This window comes from Leptonotus elevatus, chromosome 8 (genome assembly GCF_054856555.1).
Source record: "Leptonotus elevatus isolate MCC_2025b chromosome 8, RoL_Lele_1.0, whole genome shotgun sequence".
Classification (NCBI taxonomy): Eukaryota; Metazoa; Chordata; class Actinopteri; order Syngnathiformes; family Syngnathidae; genus Leptonotus; species Leptonotus elevatus.
In genome coordinates, this window is record NC_141246.1 from 2,597,262 (window position 1) to 2,617,422 (window position 20,161).

The window sequence follows — 20,161 nt, forward strand, 5'->3', positions numbered from 1 at the left end:
GGAGGATCAGGGGCGTCGGTGTCCTCGGGAAGTTTGGGGAAATTCCCGTGCGGCTGGTCCATTCAAGGACTCGGCTTGCAAACATCACATGACCGAAGCTAGAAAACAGGTGAGCTGTGACGGTTGTTTACTGACTAGATTGATAATTGCGTTTGTGGAAAGCAGCAAAATCCGCACGTTTTGAGCCATGTCAGGGGGCGGCAATTTTGACATTTGCTGTTGACTGAAAGTGACGTCACAGTTGCTCAGGCTCACGAAATGACCAATCACGGCCCGCCTGTTTTCCTGAAGCTGAGCCCTTAGCGACTGTGACATCATTTTCAGTCAACAGCAAATGTCAAAATGGCCGCCCCCCTGAGATGGACAAAAACAGCTGGATTTTACTGCTTAATTCATATTTCACAAACGCAATATTCTTTTTTTTCTTTTCTATATGAGAGCTCAATATTATTCATTCAGCAGCCTTCCCGAGTCAACATGTCATCATCATCGCTTAACATTTATCTTTTCAATGAATCCTCATATTACAAATTGAATGTGAACAAATAGAGTAAGATGATATTTTAAGATAAATTACACCATCATTTAGTCACAAAAATAAATGTGTGCATCTATCTATCTATCTATAGTAGCAGGCTAGCTAGCTAGCTACAGTAGCAGGCTAACTAGCTAGCTAGCTAGCTAGCTACAGTAGCAGGCTATCTATCCATCCATATGCACACTCCAAAATGACAAGGCAAAAACAAAAAGGATGCCCATATTTGGTATTAACACTTCACTTAACAATAATCCCTCACAACACGCATTCTTCTTAATTTAAAGTAGCGTCCACCTCCAGCCAGACTTGATTCAAAACAGAAGAAGAAGAGGAGGAGGAGGGAGGGAGGGAGTAAGAGAGAGTGAGATGGTGTGAGTCGAGCGGATGGCGAGCAGCCAGTGTTCGACGACCTTTGCAGAGGAAAACTCTTTTTTTCCCCCCACCCTGCGCAAACGTCACAACCCTCCTTCTTGACGGGATGTTCCCCACGTGAGCGACATGGACTTGTTCTCCTCGTCTGTGCGGCAGCATTTCAGCGCTGCCCGCATCAGCTCCACGCCGCCATCGAGGAGGAGGAGTAGAAGAAGAAGAAGGTGGAATGCATAGCACACAAGAGCACCTGACAGGCAGGTAAGAAACAGCAATTAATTTGTATCTTGGTGGTATTTTTGTTTTTTTCCTTCCAATTCAGCCGAAGCCAGTTTCACTTAGTAAAATGGAATTTGTTAAACGTGTCTGTTAAGAGGAGACCCACAAAAAAAGTCAAGAAGCCAAACAATGTCTTCCAATTTCACTTAAATCAGCCATTGTAAGAGTATTTTTTCAATTCAGCCCCCATTGCTCGTTTTACTTTGCAACATGAAATTTGGTACTTCGGTTTGTCATGAATAGACCCACCCCCCAAAAAAGTTTTATGAAGCTGTGTTCAAAAACACAGGAAGTCTGCCATTTTGGCTACAATAAGCCAAAATCAAGTTTTATTTGCCATTATTATTATTTTTTTAATTGAACCGCTGAAGCTAGATTCACTTAGCAATATTCAATTTGATAGGCCTGTCTTTTATGAGTAGATTCACAAAAAAAAGAGAAAAAAACCCACAGTTGACATGTATTTTTGGCTCCAATTGGCCCAAATCAAGTTTGATCCCCAATTGTTTTGGTGGCTAAAATTCAGCCCCTGATCCAGTTTTAATTAGAAACATCAATTTTGGTAGCAATATCTATCAAGAGTAGACCCACAAAAAAAGTCTCAAGAAGCCATGTCCCAAAACGCACAGGAAGTTTGCCATTTTGGCTCCAATTGGCCAATGTCGAGTTGTATCCAAATGATGCAAGAAACCCCTGAATCCAGTTTCATCTTGTCAGTATAAAATCTGGTTGGCATGTCGAGCTTGAGTAGATCCACAAAAAAAAAAAAAAAAAGGGTCAGGAATTCATGTTCAAAACGACACATGACTTCTGTCATCTCATCTGTCAAGTTTGACCCTGTAATTTTTTTATTTTAATTCAGCCTCTGAAGTAAGTTTTATTGAGTAATGTAAAAAAAACAAAATCATCTATCATGAGCAAATCCACAAAAAGAACCAGGAAGTCGGCCATTTTGATATTGATCATCCCCCGAAGCGCGTTTCATATAGAACCATGAAAAGTGGATGCTATTGGCTACCCATGTCTATTATTCCTCATATGGAGCAAGAGGACGACGAGCGAGTTGCGTAACATGCGCTTCTCTTCCAAGGGCCTCTCAGACAGAAATAACGTGTTGACTATTTTGGACCAAAAAGTCCCAAAGACCTGTTCTGAGGATCCTGCCAGCCATCTCCATCTCCTCTGTCCATCCGTCCCTTATCCATAAATCCACGCTGATGGTCCTGATCAATGTGAGCTTGTTTGTTTGGTTTTGAGACAATCCAGAGACGACGTGGCTGCTGTCAAATGAAGGCAACGGGGAGCAGACGTCACAAAATGAACAAATCCAGACGTGAACAATAGCGCACATTTGGAGACAACGCTTCATTTTCCCCATTTGAAGATGAAAGCCTGATCGGAAACTTTAAACCTGGCTTGGAAACCCAATTTGAAAATTTGAAACCCGAACCAATTCTTGATGGCCCAAATACCTTGAAACCGTATCTCACGTATGAAACCCTAACTGGAAATGCTAACATGAAACCGCAATTCTCCAAAGCCCCGATTTGAAGCCATAAACCTGCTTGGAAACCCTCATTTGAAACCACAACCGTGGTTTTAACACCTACTTTTATACCCTAACCTCTGTTGAAACCCTAACCAATTCTTGAAACTCTAATTTGTGACCCTAACCACGCATTGAAGCCACAACTGTGTCTTGTTTGAAAGGCAAATTAATCATCTGAATTTGAAACTCTAACCTTTATATGAATCACAAACCAAATTGTTGAAAGCCTATTTGAAACCCTTATCAATTATTGAAACCATAATTTGAACCCCTAACCCATTCTAATTCTAAAACTGGGCTGTGCAATGAATTGAAATTCAATTACAATTTCAATTATTACACTCCACAATTACAAAATTGGCATAATCATAAACAAAAATAAAATATTATTAAAACCCTTATCAATGATTGAAACCATAATTTGAACCCCTAACCCATTCTAGAAACCCTAATTTGAAACCCTAAACTAACTAATTTGAAAAGATTATGAATACCCTTATCAATTATTGAAACCATATTTTGAACCCCGAACCCATTTTGGAAACCTTAATTTGAAACCCTAACCCTAGTTTAATAGTTTTTCAACCATTAACCAAATTGGCCTAATCGTAAACAAAAATAAAAGATTGTTAACTCTATAAAGCTTGAACCATGACATATATTAGAACAAATTCTCATTCTTTGTAAATAGAGTATTTATTGGTCCTTTTGAACTAATTAAAAAAAAAAAAATTGAAAATCAACTTCCACATATGACTTTTGATTTTTGTGTCATATTTGATACATCCGGTCTCAGTGCTTTCAAATGTACAGCTTACATTTCGAAACTGTCAACCGACGACCGGGACCTTTCCCTGCCGGGCCTGGGGTTCGGGGGTGCTGCCCGCCCCCCGGTGCTCCCTCCTCTCTTCCCTCCCCAGTGTTCCGCCCTCTAATGGATTATCCGTGCAATGCATGTGTCAGATCATAACGTCAGGGTTTTAATGTGAAAAAAAAAATTATACTTATGAAATAGAAGGCTCAAAATGTCTTGTATTTAATATGTTATGTTTGGCGTTATAGCGTTAATACCCTTATCAAAACAATTATCGAAACCATCATTGTAACCCCTAACCCTAGTTTGATTTTCAACCATAACCATATTTTTGAAACCACAACCCTGTCCAGAAAACCTAATTTGGGACAGAAGATGTGGCCTGACGACCCTAATTTTAAACCCTATTCTTGGTTTGAACCCCTAAGCCTCTAGCTTGAACCCCTACTTCCAAAGCAAACAAACGTGTGCCTATTTCTTTTTTCATTTGGACTGTTTTCCACCTGTGCAAGTGCGTGTTGACGACAATCGGCTTCCTGTAATCAATATCCACTAACTAGCTCATTAGCATTAGCGTCCATTTGCCTGGTCATCTGTATTGACCGTTAGCCTCTGTGGGCTAGCCTCTGCGTCTCCCGCGGACGGGCACGTCGAACCCTCGCTCCGCTGCTCGCACAGCACAACCCCTGAGGCGCAGTCCTGAGCGTGCACAATGTCTCATCAGTGTCTCTTGTGTGTACTTTGAATGGTCGGCATTATTTGTTTTGACTTGACACCAGCAGGCAGTGCAGTTTGCCTGCACGCTCAGCACAAAAAAAAAAAAAAAAGAAGAGGGAAAATCCTACGATTCGTCTCATGATTGAAAGTCATTGAGCTTGTTTTATTTCAGGAAAAGTTTACAATGTACATTAAGTTATAAAGTTAAAGTTACCTTCACAGGGCCTCGAAAATCAACTGAAGCTGGAAGCGGGAAATTTTGAGAATTGTTTCTACGTGAAGAATATAAGAAAGATGCCTGTAAACAGTCACGCTTGATTGTTTTGTTCAACATTTTACAGGAGAAGAATTGTATTCCAGGATCAAAGAAAGCCGATAGAAAAGTCTTTCAATCGAAATATACTTTCGATTTCATGGTTTTACATTCATTCCAAGAAGTAAACATCTGTTGCAAGCTTCGTAGAAAATAGAAGCAGAAAAATGTGATTAAGATTCATTAATTATGGAAAATGATGTGATGAATTAGTTGGAAAAAAAAGGAATTATGTGACAGCACCGTATAGAGAGTGAATATGTGTTTATTATTGCAAAATTTCAAATACAAGCAAGAAACAACGCATGAGCATGAAAGAACTACTTAAACTTGCCAACTTAACGCTAACACAATATACAACTCCATTGGCGGGCTAACAAAAATTAGCTTTGAATTCAGTGGCATTCATGTATCTTCAAATAACCAATATTCACACACAAACACTGTAGCAAAGCATACAGACAGATAATATAACAATACACAGGCATCATCTTTCCTACTTTATAAAATCTGTAGGTGTGCTATCTGCCTGCGTGGGCCACACTGCCACCAATAGGCCAAAATGTGCACTGCAGGAACTAAAACAAAACGAGCAACAACAAAAGAACTCGACTCAAAAAACAACACTGAACAAAACACACAACAGGCAGTACAAGGTAAGTTAAGGTTAAAGGTCATGTGTTAATTCCACTTTTAAAAAAATATTAGTGGCAATTAATTTCGACAGCCTCTCACCTGTTTTCTGCCTTTGGTCATGTGTCATTCGCAAGGGCAGTTTGGAGTACGTGTAAGGCGCCAGCAGAGGGCAGTACGTCCTAAATGTGATCAAAACAGATTTAGTCTGCTTAACTGCTCTTAAAAGCCCCTTTATGGAGAACAACTGTGTCTTTCCTTGCTGTGCAGCTCCATGTGGCCCCGCAGTCATCAAGACCACGCCGGCGCGACACCGCGGCGCCCGCCGCCCCCCATCAGCGGCAGCAGCGTGGGGCCCAACCCCAGCTACTTCCACGCCGTGTACAACGTGGAGGTGGACCGCTACGAGGTGCCGCCCTTCGCCGGCGATCCCTCCGTCCCGCCGGTGCGCAGGAGAGGGGCCCTGGTGGTCCACCGTGACGTCATCATGGCCCACCAGGAGCACAAGAGGCTCAACACGCCCAAGGCCAGGAGGAAGCAGTGGGAGTGAGTACTCATGTTGGCTTTTTTACGTCTTTTTTTTTTTTTTACTTAATGGAAGTCAATAAACATGGTGAATTTAGTTATTTAATTATAGAATCAATAAGTTATTCAACGAATGATTAAATTGATTTAATTCTTGAAATAGAGATCAGTTTACGGATTACAATTATGCATCACTATTTTGTTAGTGAATAATTTCATCAATTACATTCCTAAAATGGTAACCTAATATCTCAATTTTATCACACAAATAGCATTTAAATAATTATTTAATTTATTTACTTTATTTTAATACAGATGCATATATTAATTCAAGTTATAACTAAATGAAATCGTTACTTTTCGGAAGTTTTTTTTTCCCAACATGACGTGATTTGTTTGTAAGTAACTGTAAAAAATAAACAACACATAAATAGATAAAAATCCCATCAAAAATGCATTAAATCAATAAAAACAAATTCATTATGTACAAAACTCACATTCTTTTAAATAAGTTAATGAATATGAATCAATTAATATATCAATAATTAATATATCAAATTACATTTAAACTGCAACTTACAAGAAATATGCCATTAAATAATGATTTTTTTAAATAATTTAAACAAATGCTCATTATTGAATAAATAATCCTTTTACTGTATAATAAAATCGTTGTAAAATACAGTAATAATTAAATAAATGTATAGATTAAATTTTTTGGGGGGGAAATTTACATAAGTAAAAATAAAATCCAAACAATAAAAATCCATGAAATAATAAATTTTTAATAATTTAAATAAATTATTATTATTAAATAAAAAATGATTATCTAAATTAAATGTTGTAAGATAATAAAATAAATACCTTAAAAATCTATTTAATAAATACAAAGTTTAGTTTAAAACATAATTAAATAAGTAAAAAATTATGTTGAACAAAAATGTCATAAAATGAATACACAATTAATTAATTATACAAATTCCAATAAATTTATGAAAATGCCATTAAATAATCTATATATTCTTTTTGACTCTCCATCCTTAGAGTAAATACACTGTATCTAATATATATATATATATATTTTACAACATGTAAAATGTAATAATGGACTAAAAAAAACAAGACCACACCATTCTTAAACTGTGTGTGTATGCCAAAATCAAATAAATATTTAATGAATAAAATGGAATTTAACTGAGGGATGCAGTTTTTTCCCATGACCACTAGATGTCGCCAGACTCACAGAAAATAACTCGGCCGTATATCACGTGTGTGTTGGCAGGGGAGGATTTCCAATCAACACGACAAAATAAATGTTTTTAGTGCATCGTTTGAGGAGTAAATGAGATTAAATGATCAAAAGAAATGAAATGAGACGTTTGGCTGCTTTACTTGACAGCACATTCATTTAAATTCCTCTTCTGCTTGGAAAGACACTTCAATCCTACTCCTTGTTGCTGCTGATGCTTTGCGTTGTGTCGATTGTGTTGCGTTGTGTTGTTGCGGTCCGTCTCACAATCAGCTAATAGTCTCAGTGCAGCGACAGCGCCTTTGCGGGAATCAGATGACAATACGAGCAATTAGTTAATTCCTCCGCTGACATCAGCAGTCCTCGTAAATTGTCGGGAACGCTCCACTTTCCCAGCCGCTTTGAACGCGGCGTGACCATAAACCACCAAAGTTTGTTTTGAAGGTGATCAATGAATGAATGTGCGAGGATGCTGCATATTTGTGACTTTGTTCCACTCGGCTGTCAGATGAAGTCTCTTCTTTGATCCGTCCCCTGAGGGTCACCCCGCTTTCTGATTGGCAGACACGAAAGCCCCTCCTTCTGCTACTACTACTTTTTTTTTTTCAATTTTCTTTTTTAATCAATGGAACCTTGTGAGGATATTTATAAAGATCACACAAATACGCTTGACCACTGTATTGGAACGCTGAGAGGAAGTCAGGCTACCACGTTTATCCACAAGATGTTCATTCAACACCAAATTTATCCAAGCGTGCCTTTTTTTTATGGACTTTCTACAAAATTAAGATTCACGCTGTCGTCCAGTCAAACTGATTCATTGATGAAGTGCTCTGTCCCAATACTTTTGTCCATTTTCTGCAGCAAAAAAAGTAAATGTAATAATGTAAAAGGGGGTGTTGTTTAGCTAGATATTAGCATCGATGCTAACTTATCACTTAGTTAGCTAATTGTCTGCCAAAGTGGTCATGGGACATTTTTTTCCTCAAAAATTATTTGACTTTAACTTTATCACGCATTGGCTAAGAGTTTTTTTTTATTACTTTCTTGTTATTATGAAGATACACATAAACTGGAAGAATGGAAAAAAAAGTAAACGTAATAATGTAAAAGGGGGTGTTGTTTAGCTAGATATTAGCATAAATGCTAACTTCCCAGTTAGTTAGCTGATTGTCTGCCAAAATGGTCATGAGACATTTTTTTCCTCCAAAATATGAGACTTTAACTTTATCACGCATTGGCCGAGAGTTTTTTTACTTTTTTGTTATTCTGAAGATACACATAAACTGGAAGAATGGAAAAAAAAGAGTAAATGTAATAATGTAAAAGGGGGTGTTGTTTAGCTAGATATTAGCATCGATGCTAACTTCCCAGTTAGTTCGCTAATTGTTTGCCAAAGTGGTCATGGGACATTTTTTTCCTCAAAAATTATTTGACTTTAACTTTATCACGCATTGGCTAAGAGTTTTTTTTTTTTACTTCCTTGTTATTCTGAAGATACACATAAACTGGAAGAATGACAAAAAAGTAAATGTAATAATGTAAAAGGGGGTGTTGTTTAGCTAGATATTAGCATCGATGCTAACTTATCACTTAGTTAGCTAATTGTCTGCCAAAGTGGTCATGGGACATTTTTTTCCTCAAAAATTATTTGACTTTAACTTTATCACGCATTGGCTAAGAGTTTTTTTTTTTTACTTCCTTGTTATTCTGAAGATACACATAAACTGGAAGAATGGAAAAAAAAGTAAATGTAATAATGTAAAAGGGGGTGTTGTTTAGCTAGATATTAGCATAAATGCTAACTTCCCAGTTAGTTAGCTGATTGTCTGCCAAAATGGTCATGAGACATTTTTTTCCTCCAAAATATGAGACTTTAACTTTATCACGCATTGGCTAAGAGTTTTTTTTTTACTTCCTTGTTATTTTGAAGATACACATAAACTGGAAGAATGGAAAAAAAAGTAAATGTAATAATGTAAAAGGGGGTGTTGTTTAGCTAGATATTAGCATCGATGCTAACTTCCCAGTTAGTTAGCTGATTATCTGCCAAAATGGTCATGAGACATTTTTTTCCTCGAAAATATGAGACTTTAACTTTATCACACATTGGCCAAGAGTTTTTTTTATTTATTTTTAACTTTCTTGCTATTATGAAGATACACACAAACTGTAAGAATGAAAGAAAGTTGTTCTGTTTCCTCAGCTCTTCTTCCCACTGCCAATCTCATTCACATTAGCTGATGCTAGCACACCTCTCCTCTCCTCTTTTCCATCCTCCCCTCCACTCCCGTTAAGCAGCCAATCAATTCATACGGCAGCGTGAGAAGAAGCGGCCAAAAAAAGAAAAGAAGAAAAAAAAAAAGAATTGAAGAGCAATCGTCCAATTAGCTCGGCCGCCACGTCAGCTAGCTTACTCGGCCTGCCCGTCACGCACAAGCCGGTGTTCAAACTCCAAGTCGTCCGCTGAAAGAGACTCCGTCATTGTCGACTCCACTTGTTTATCTGGTTGCTAGGTTACGACTTCAATGTCAATCATCTGATCACGTTAGTGTTACAGGAGCCCCCGACGGCGCTTGTTGTCGATTCCGCAAGCTGTTTCTGAGCAATAGGTAGCACTTTAACACCGCGAGTCATTTTGAGCCAATCGGAAGCCGGAAGGAAGTCGAATGTGGAAAAGGCAAAACGGCAGCACTGAAAATAGAATTTCGGAACATTTTCACCGAAAAAAGTCAAAATGTCAACAACAGATCGCAGTAGTCCGATACGTAGCGAGACGGACACATCCAGAATGGAGATAAATATGTATATCATTTTTTTCCCCAAAAATGTAAAACTTTTCCTTCAAGTATACAACACTTTTTTTTTTATTTTTTTTTTACAAAATCTATGGCCATTGTCTCTCTCTGTCTTTTTTTTTTTTTTAATGATGTAACTTTTTCTTTAAAAAAAAAAGCACCCCTTATTTTTTTGGTAATCAGTAGACCATTTAGTACATTGCTTATTTATTTATATATATAAAAAAAAAGATTAATTTACATAACTCGATCTTCTATTTTATTTCTTTCACAAATTAATTTTCATGCTTCATTTTGTATTTAAGTAAATTAATGAATGTGTTTTGAATTATTTTAACAAATTATTGGAAATACTTCAACAAATTATTTTAAACATTGAATTGCATGACAAGTTATTTGAATTTGTCTGAGTAATTAATGTACATTTTAATAAATGTATTAAAAATAAAACATTAAATGCCACTTTTTAATAGAGAAATATCTTTTTCACAGTTTAAATGATAAATAAAATGAAAATTTACAATTTATCATTTGTTCATGGACAATAAAATTCATCATTATTAATTTTGTATCATTTAAGTGACATTTTTTTCAACACAATGCTTTTAATTAATTAATTGACATTAAAATTTGCTATATCACATCCAAATACATAATTTCAAGTTTTGACTAAAATACTTCCCTTTAATTGAAACTTTTGTCACTGCCTATCTATTCATTGACATTACATTTAAATATCAAACAGGCACCAACGTATCTGCTGGCCTTTGTGTGTACGCGCTTTGGGTAAGATGAGAGCGGGGGGTAGGAGGTGGTCTCAAGCGGGGAGGTACCAGGACTTCCTGCGGGGGTTGCCTGCGTGATCGCACGCACACGCATCCAGCTGCAGTGACAGCAGTGGAGCATGGTGAGCTTCATGTGCGTCCTGCTCGCGCTCATCATCAATAAGTCATACGTCACGTCCGCCGTCCGCCGTCCGCCTCCCCTCGCTCTTCCTCCTGCTGGCTCCTCTTCCTCCTTTTTCCCGCTAGCGTGCCGTGCTTCCGGCAGCGGCGACGGGAACGAGCTTTTATCATGCCTGCAGCCTTTTTACGGGAATCGGATGACGCAGCGCACGCAATCGCCACGCGCGGAAAACACAGATGAGCGATGATGGCTTATTAGGAAGTGCTTGTTTATGCTATTGCTGTATTGTTTTTTTTGCCTTGGACATTTAACCTTCCATCTGGTGCAATTTGTAATTAATTTTGTTTGTAATTGTTTTTTTTACTACCGTCTAATTAGTTTTTGTTTATATTCAACTTTACAAATAGGGAAATAAAGTAAATAATCAGTTCTAGGGTCAAAATGTCATCATAGGCAGCAGGATTGTATGCGATGCTAGTTATTAGAGTTGTCAAAAATTCATCGATTAATCGATTATCAAATTAATCGGCAACTATTTTAATAATTGAGTAATCAATTGGAGACTTTTTTTATTCCAAATCATTTTTTAATTTAAAATGGCCAAAATCCGCTGATTTCAGCATATCAACAAAATAAGCACATTGGAGGAGCTATCAAAATTTATCGATTAATCGACAAATAACCAATTAGCAAATTAATCGACAACTATTTTAATAATCGAACAATCGCTTGGAGCCATTTTTTAATTTAAAATTGTCCAAATCCTCTAATTTTCAGCATGTCAACAAAATAAACACATTGCAAGAGTTATCAAAATGAATCGATTAATCGACAAGTAATCAATTATCAAATGAATCGACAACTATTTTAATATTCGAGTAATCGTTTGGAGACATTTATTTTGATCTGAAATGGTCCAAAATCCTCCAAAGACATGCATGGCAGGTTAATTGAACACTCCAAATTGTGCATAGGTGTGATTGTGAGTGCGGATGGTTGTTCGTCTCTGTGTGAACTGCGATTGTACCCCCCCCCCTACTGCCCGAAGCCAGCTGGGATAGGCTCCAGCACCCCCCCCCCCCCCCCGCGACCCTTGTGAGGACAAGCGGTTAAGAAGATGGATGGATGGTCCAAATCCTCTGATTTCAGCATATCAACATTATTTGTTCACTGATTTCTGTCGTCCTTCATGAAAGAAGACTGATTATTTTCTGTGTTTAATCAAAATAAGACATTTGCAAACATCCGTTTTTATGTCTGAAATCAATGACCAAACCGGCAACATAGTACAGCATCAATCTCTTTCTTTAATCACTGTACGAAATAAACACCAATCACTGGTTAATAAACAGTAATCGGGGGGAAAAACGGCTCCAAACGATTACTCGATTATTACAATAGCTGTCGATTAATTTGATACTAGATTACTTGTCGAATTAACCAATGAATTTTGATAGCTCCAATATGCTTATTTTGTTGATGGAGGATGTGGACAATTTTCAATTAACAAAATGGCTCCAAATGTTTATTGGTAAAAGCCGCAAGGCGAGTTAGCGGCACTTTCCGTTTACGCTTTGTTTAACAAGAGCAGGGAAACTCCCTCTTCCCAGGAAGTTTGAGTTGACTTTTTTTTTTTTTTTTTTTAAAGTCATAAATTGCTTCCTTTGGGACAAGGTGTCCAACGCCACCTGAGAAGGACGCGAGCTCACCTGCCAAGCTAGCCCGCGCGCTAACACTTTTAGCGTTTGACAGATGGCGAGAGCCCACTTGAAAGTTTTCAGCACTCTGGACAGCTCCGGGAGGCCTGGCCTGAAAAGCTGTCAGTGCCTTTTTCAAAATGTGCTGAAAACACTGTCCTGCACTTTTTTTTTTTCTCTTTCATTTTCTATGCAGCAATAAAGCAAAGCGTCCGAGCGAGAGCTGCACTTTTTTGTGTGGAGAGGCGGCAGCTTGCTGGCAAGCGGCTCTTTGGGAAGCTTCAAACAGCAGTCAGATGTGCAGCCAGACTGGCAGGAGGCTCGGCGGAGTTAGAGGAAAAAAACGGAAAAAACAAAAACATTGAGAGAAAAAAAAAAAGGTCCTCAAAATAACAGCACGTCCTCTCAAAGACAAACAAAACTCCCCCAAACTCGCCTGCTGCTCGCTGCTTTCACTGCCAAGCTCTGCAATATATATATATATATATATATCCATCCATCCATCCATTTTCTGTACCGCTTGTCCTCACAAGGGTCGCGGGGGTTGCTGGAGCCTATCCCAGCTGGCTTCGGGCAGTAGGCGGGGTACACCCTGAACTGGTTGCCAGCCAATCGCAGTATATATATATAATAAACTGCAATATTACAGCACACTGACGAGTGCATATAGAGAAAATATATAATAATAATAATAATAATCTGTGACATTCAGCTTCTTTTTTGAAATGACACACAACAATTTAATAACCATTTTTATATCAAAATATACAGTGATTGTAACATTTATTTATTTATTATCAATAAATAAATACAAATGAATGAAAATATGGTGATGTCTTAAATACGGAAGAGGATTTGGGCCAGTGAAGAGGGGGGAAAAAAAGGTTGGCGGCAGGATTCTGACTTTATTCTCAGCCTTCAAGTCAAAATTCCGACTTTAACATGAGAATTCTGACTTTATTCTCAGAATTCTGACTTTAAATTGAGAATTCTGACTTTAAATTGAGAATTCTGATTTTAAAGGGAAAATTCTGACTTTAATCTTAGAATTCTGACTTTAAAAGTGAAAATTCTGACTTTAATCACAGAATTCTGACTTTTAAAGTGAAAATTCTGACTTTAAAAGTGAAAATTCTGACTTTAATCACAGAATTCTGACTTTAAAAGTGAAAATTCTGACTTTAAAAGTGAAAATTCTGACTTTAATCCCAGAATTCTGACTTTAAAAGTGAAAATTCTGACTTTAAAAGTGAAAATTCTGACTTTAATCCCAGAATTCTGACTTTAAAAGTGAAAATTCTGACTTTAATCCCAGAATTCTGACTTTAAAAGTGAAAATTCTGACTTTAAAAGTGAAAATTCTGACTTTAATCCCAGAATTCTGACTTTAAAAGTGAGAATTCTGACTTTCTGACTTCCCCTCCACAATTCATAGCTCTACGTCACAAATTCAGAATTTTCACTTTAAATTCAGAATTCTGAGATTAAAGTCAGAATTTGTCAGCGTCAAACAACAGAGAACATTTAATAATCAACAGACAAGGAAGGAAGACAAGAGACTTGGATTATTTTTTGCTCGCGAGGAGACCGGACAGAGATGTGCTCAGTTACGATCTCCTACCCGTTCTGAGGAACCGAGCCCTCTTTTTTTAATTTTATTATTATTTTTTTTTTTTACAGAACGTTCCAACAACTAAATCTTTCAGTCCTTATCTTGTCATAAAGGCACGATTCCTGTTCTGCAGCTGCAAGAGCAAGAGTCATGCTCTGCAATACTATAAGAGTAAATATGGGATAATTTACATTTATTCTCACTTTAAAGTCAAAATTGTGAGAATGAAATAAACATTCAGAAATCTTCACTCGTGTTCTAATCCTTGCATGGAAAGCCACTTTTTCGCACTCATTCTCCATTTTGAAAAGACGCTGTCACTTCCCGTCAGCTCTGATTGATGGACCAAATCAATGAACAAAAGTCATTGATCACTGATGACCATTGATTTCTTGCAGTTACAGAAAATAAAAGAAACAAAAGAAAACTCATGGGAAAAACAATGAAAACGGGAAATCAATGTCGTGGGACTTCACCGAGGCGCAGGAATATGACGCTACGCCGCAAGTGCATACTCCACACGTTGCATATCAAAAGTCTACACACCCCTGTTCAAAAGCCGTGCGTTGTTTGAAAATGAACAGAAGAAAAATCCTTTCGGAACTTCCGTGTTCGTAATCCACCGATTTGAAAGTCATGACAAATGGGGAGCACGCACACGCGTGTGACTCGCGACGCAGCACATTAGCCTCAGCATCTCGGAGGAGGGAAGAGAAAAAACACTTATATATGCTGACCGAACTAACCTAAGACGCAATAAATTCATTGTATAATTTTTTTTCTTCTAAAACATTCAAAAATGTTCTGCTTGTAATTCATATTTTTATTGTTGTAAATTTTAAGGGACCCAAAAGTCGTGTCGTTTTCATTTTTAATTGCAGATTCATCGGTTATGATTATTATTGGCAAATATTGAAAATCTATTTGGGTTGGGCTCCAGTCTCATGGATTGTCCGTGCAACGCATGTCTCAGATCATATACGTCAGGGTTTTAATGTGGGGGGAAAAAAAATCTTGCGTTTAATATGATACGTTTGGCGTTATAGGGTTAAGTCATTAATACATTTTTATTTTACACGCAAACCATGTAAAAAAAATCTCATCTTGCACTTCAAAGTTCCTAAATCCTACACGGCTAGATTAGACATTTTGAATTGATTGTTTTTATGGAATGAAAAAAGCGCTTTACAAAACAAATCCTTCAAACGGTTGGGTCAAAAATAACTCAACTGTTGGTGAAAAATGATCCGCTACTTGGGTCAATTGGACCCGACTTTCTGGGTTGTTTTAGACAACATGACCCCATTTTTAGACCCAAGTAAAGGATCCGAGGAGTTGTTTTACGCTGAAGGACCCTTTTCTTGACTCGAAAGTGGATCGGTCCATTTTTCATCCATAATTGGGTAACTTTTGACCCAATTGTTTTTAGAGTGAAGGCGAAGTACTAGTTCTCTTTTTTTTTTGTTTTTTTTTGTTGCTGACCCGAAAAACGATCTAATCCGTGACTTTTGTGATCCGTTTCACCGCTACTCTTCTTGCACGTCAGGAGAAAGGGTGGAGGGAGGCAATTGGGGAGGGAGGGAGGGAGGGAGGGAGGGGGGGGGCGCTCAGGGGAGGCGCCGCGCGTGTGTGCGCGCGCACGCTGCCAGGTTCGTCCGCCGATCTGCGCGGCGCTCTCTCCGCTTTCGTCAGATCAGACGCTGACAACCACCGCGAGCGCACCAGCAGCAGCCGGAGAAGGAGGAGAAGAAACAGATTGAAAAGAGGGATAGAAAGGAGGTGGGGGGGGGGAGAAAAAAAAACAAGAGCGAGAGGCTGTGGTTCCCCTCTCTCTCTCTCTCTCTCTCGGGTTCGAGGAGCGATGCCGCTGGGCGGGGGCCGCCTCCCCCGCGCACCTTTTGGCGGCAGATGATGATGATGATGATGATGATGATGATGAAGACGAGGGCTCCTTTTCCACGTTGAGGACGCTTGGGATCGCGCTTCCTCGCCGCGTTTGGGATTATAGATGATTGCGGAGAAGGAGCGTCTTCTTTTTTCAGCCTTTCGTCGAGGAGGAGGAGGAGGAGGAGGAGGAGGAGGAGGAAGAGGTGAGGAGATTTAAGCGCCCGAGCAATCACGCCCAAAAGCGGCGACCGTGGTGGGGAGGAGGAGGAGGAGGAGGAGGAAGAAGAAGAAGAGGTGGAAAGAGAGGGGTGGGAGGGGGGTGATTTGTTGGTGGTGGGGGTGCCGCACCGTCCATCGTCAAACATCAACAAATGTCAGCGGGATTTTGGGGAAGCCCCCCAGCTCGCGCGGCGCATGTAACAAGAGTGGCGCGGCGGCGTTGCGGATATTCGCCCCGCACGGCGTCAATGAATTATTAAAACTCTCGTCATCTTTCTTTTTTTTCCCTTTTTTTTTTTTATTGGTGGGGGGGGGGGGGTGGCAGGGTACACAAACACAAACGGGTCTGGGTGAAGCCAACTGCGGATGCTGTCAGGATGCGGTAGAGGAGGAGGAGGAGGAGGAGGAGGAGAAAAAGGGGGGGGGGGGGCAACGACGCAGTCTCCAGCACCAGTGGAGATGATCTTCATCTATGCAGCCAGAGAATGGAGTTTATCTGCCATGTTTTTTTTTTTTTTTTGTTTTTTTTTTAAGTAGGTGTCGTTAAGATTACATAAACTCCCCGCCCACCTCCACGGAGGTGTCTCCCCGCCGCTGAAGGAGAGCATCTCGACGAGGAGGTGGCATGTGCATGGAGGCGTCCCTCCCAGCTGGCTTCTAACCTCTGGCGTTCGCTGTCTGCAGAATGGCGCGATTCGGGGACGAGCTCCCCAACAGGTACGGAGGAGGACAAGGGGGGCAAGGAGGAGGAGGAGGAGGAGGAGGCGGCGGCGGGCAAGGAGGAGGAGGTGGAGGAGGAGGCCGAGGGGGCAGCCGCCAAGGGGGGCCCCCCGGGGCGCAGCGAATATACAAGCAGTCCATGGCTCAGAGGGCCCGAACCATGGCCCTGTACAACCCCATCCCCGTGCGGCAGAGCTGCCTGACCGTCAACCGCTCGCTCTTCCTCTTCAGCGAGGACAACCTGGTGAGGAAGTACGCCAAGAAGATCACCGAGTGGCCATATCCTTTACAAACAGCGTTTGAAGATGCTGACGGGCGTCGAGCGACTTGTGCAAGTTGCTCCAAGTGGAAGTTGTTACTCGCCGACAGAGGTGGGAAACGCTCCCTGCTTTGCTGGCGCTTTTTTTTTCTCCCTGCCTTTTCACTCGTTCGCTGCCAGTTTGAGTACATTTTGACTGATCTTTTCAAAGCCACAACATATTGCTGTGACGATATAGAAAGAGTAGGCTCCATTTCTAGCAGAAAGAAAAAAAGTTTGTGTCTACCCTTTTTGCGTTCGTCAATGCTCGGTTTGACCCAAAACGGCGGTTTCTCACAGAACGGCAGAGAAAACGAGCTTTTTCTAAATAAGTTAATATTTTTTGCGTTTGTGACACCTTAAATTATATATATATAAAGAATGTTTAAGGGCGACTCTTTTTAATTTTATTTTTGTTGCATTTTTTATTATTACTTTATTATTTATAAATACATATTTATATATATTTTTTAATTTGTTATTTATTTATATAATAGTATAGTTTTTTTTAGTATTACTCTACTATTTATGAATAAATATTTATACATTTAATTATTTATTTATTTTATATATAGTTCTATATTTATTTATAAATAAGATAATAAAATGACTAGTTTTATTTTTTGTATTTTTTTAATTATTACATGATTATTTATAAATTAATATTTATAAATGTATTTGTTATTTATTTTAAATATATTTCTATATCTATTTATTTATTGATAAATAAGATAAGAAAATTAAATAAGCCTAAGGTCAGGATAACTACTTTGATTTTTATATTTTTATTTTATTAATAAAAATATATTTGTATGTATTAATGTACAATTTAAATTATTATATTTATTATTTATTCTAATAATAATAATTATTATTATTTTTATTTCATTTATTTTATTAGAATTTTACGAGTGATTATTATTATTTATTTATTTATTTTACTTGGTGTTCATCTTCACCCCAGGAACTGCATCAGCTTTTCTCACGCTAAAGGGGGTTGAGTAAATAATTTATGTTTTTTTTTTTTAGAATATCAAATAAAACTAGGAAGCATAAACGGTGATAGCAACCGATTCTGCGAAGCAAAATATTCCGCACAAATTGTTTTATTCAAAAGAAAGATTTGACGCTCTGGGCTCTAAGAATCATTCGAGGCGCAGGCGTTGTCTTGTTTAGTGTAGAGTTACGCGGTTGCTTCCTGTGTGAACTTTTAATGTTGTCCAGATATTCCGGCAGCTTCCATAAACATGCATGTTATCTTTATTGAAGGCTCAAGTTCCATACATTGAAATTGCTTCGTGAATCCTCGCCTGTGATTGGTTGGTGATCAGTGGTGCACCCTGGGTAAAGGCTTAGAAAATGGCTGCGCCGTATTTCTTCAAATAGTAATAGTAGTCGTCGTAGGATGTATATTCTGCAAAAAAAACGATATATACTATATTTACTATATGCTGGCTCCCAATTAGTCGCCAGTGCATTATTCGCTTTGGAAAATGTAACACCGCCCTTAAATAAAGAGAAGAAAGTAGTAAGGTGTGTATTCAAGGTTGGGACATATAGCCTATTAGCCACTTAATAACATTAAACACCTCCTTGAAATAGACACTATTGCTAACCAAAACAGCAGCAACGTGCAAAGCTGTTCCTTACGCAGAATTTTCTGTTCCTAATTTACAAATGTCATCACCTTACCTCATTCAAACACATTAACGTGCAAATACGTTTTTTTAATACTTAGTCCTTCACTTCCAAAAATGTATTTATAGGTACAAAAGAAAACAACAACAGTTTTTTCTTATGTAAGAGCACACAGAAGGCTTTGATGCAGCTTCTGACATGAAGCAATGGTAGTTATTACACAAAAATAACGGCCAGCAGGTGGCAGCAGAGTATAAGAGATGTTGCAGCAAGCTCTTTTTGACGGTGTTTTCACCAGGAATGTGAAAATTGATGAAACTTAGCTATATTCTAATGCTAATTGCTATCCCTTTTTTTTTTCCTGATGCAAGAAGAGACTCATTTTTCTTTTGGTCAGTTCCATTTTTTTTTTTATAGCAATAGAACACAATATTCTGTGGGCCTTGTAAAAATCAGTCAAAATCCAGTAAAACAGCCAGGAGCGAAGGGGGTTGCTTCAGTGAAAACGGCTGCGAGTGAATAAGTTACACCATTGCTAATCAAAACAGCAGCACCTATAGCACCCAAAAGTAAATGACTTCAACCCTGCCCATTCGCGTCGTACAGTCCTTTTCGATGCGCCCTGTGACGCTTTTAGCATGTTAGCGTGTTAGCATGAGCAACTTTTTGAAAGTATTTGGCTTGGACCTGAGAGTGAATTGTGCGTGCGTGCGCGCGTCGGGGCTGTTCTTCGCCAGCAGCAGAGCTTGAGTGCTGATGTCAGCACTGTGCAGGCTTAAGGCTGAGAGGGAGGAAATGAGTGCGGGTGTGTGCACGCTCTCTAATTACTCGTGACCATATAAGGAAGACCGGCGTGTCAGTCCTGCAGGACGGCGGCGGAAAGAAGGGAAAGGCTTAATTGTCAGGACAGCACAGGTCGGAACATTCCGTCGTCTCGGAAAAGTGCAAGTTATATTCATTATTTTTAAACCCTGCCTTATTAATTTGTGACTTGTGGTTCAAAGAAATGTAGACTTTAGCCTAGCGTAGCATTGATCTGACTAGGGCTGTGCGGAAAATTCAATTAGAATTTCAGTTATTATGCTCCACCATTACAAAATCAACATAATCGTAAAAAAACCCCACATTATTAAAACTAATTTTGAGTTGTTTAAATTGATACATTTTAAAAATTACTCATTTAATAAATTTTGTTATATACAAAAATAACCTGCATAAATATAGTGTTTCAAAGAACTTTATTTGTCGTAATATTTTTTACGTTTAAACATTTCCTTGTTTTGTACCAAAAAATGTATTATCATCCTAATCTTGATTTCAATTATTACCCAAATAATCACGATGAATATTATCTTTATAATCGAGCAGCCCTACTGCACAGTGCGCACGCTGCACGCTGC

General features: G+C 38.7%; 1 protein-coding gene across 4 annotated transcripts in view; it reads left to right on the top strand.

The window, feature by feature from the left end:
• Positions 1-912: 912 nt before the first annotated feature.
• The window catches only part of cacna1ab (calcium channel, voltage-dependent, P/Q type, alpha 1A subunit, b), a 113,159-nt gene continuing 93,910 nt past the window's right edge, over positions 913-20,161 (top strand). For 3 of the 4 annotated variants that reach the window (XM_086082162.1, XM_086082163.1, XM_086082161.1), the window contains exons 1-3: positions 913-1,168; positions 5,483-5,758; positions 16,790-17,103. In XM_086082162.1, the coding sequence (XP_085938288.1) occupies positions 1,137-1,168; positions 5,483-5,758; positions 16,790-17,103 (622 nt within the window). In that variant the 5' untranslated portion in view covers positions 913-1,136. Of the gene's footprint in view, positions 1,169-5,482; positions 5,759-15,642; positions 16,090-16,789; positions 17,104-20,161 lie in introns of those variants that run through there. The other variant, XM_086082164.1, reaches the window with a different exon arrangement.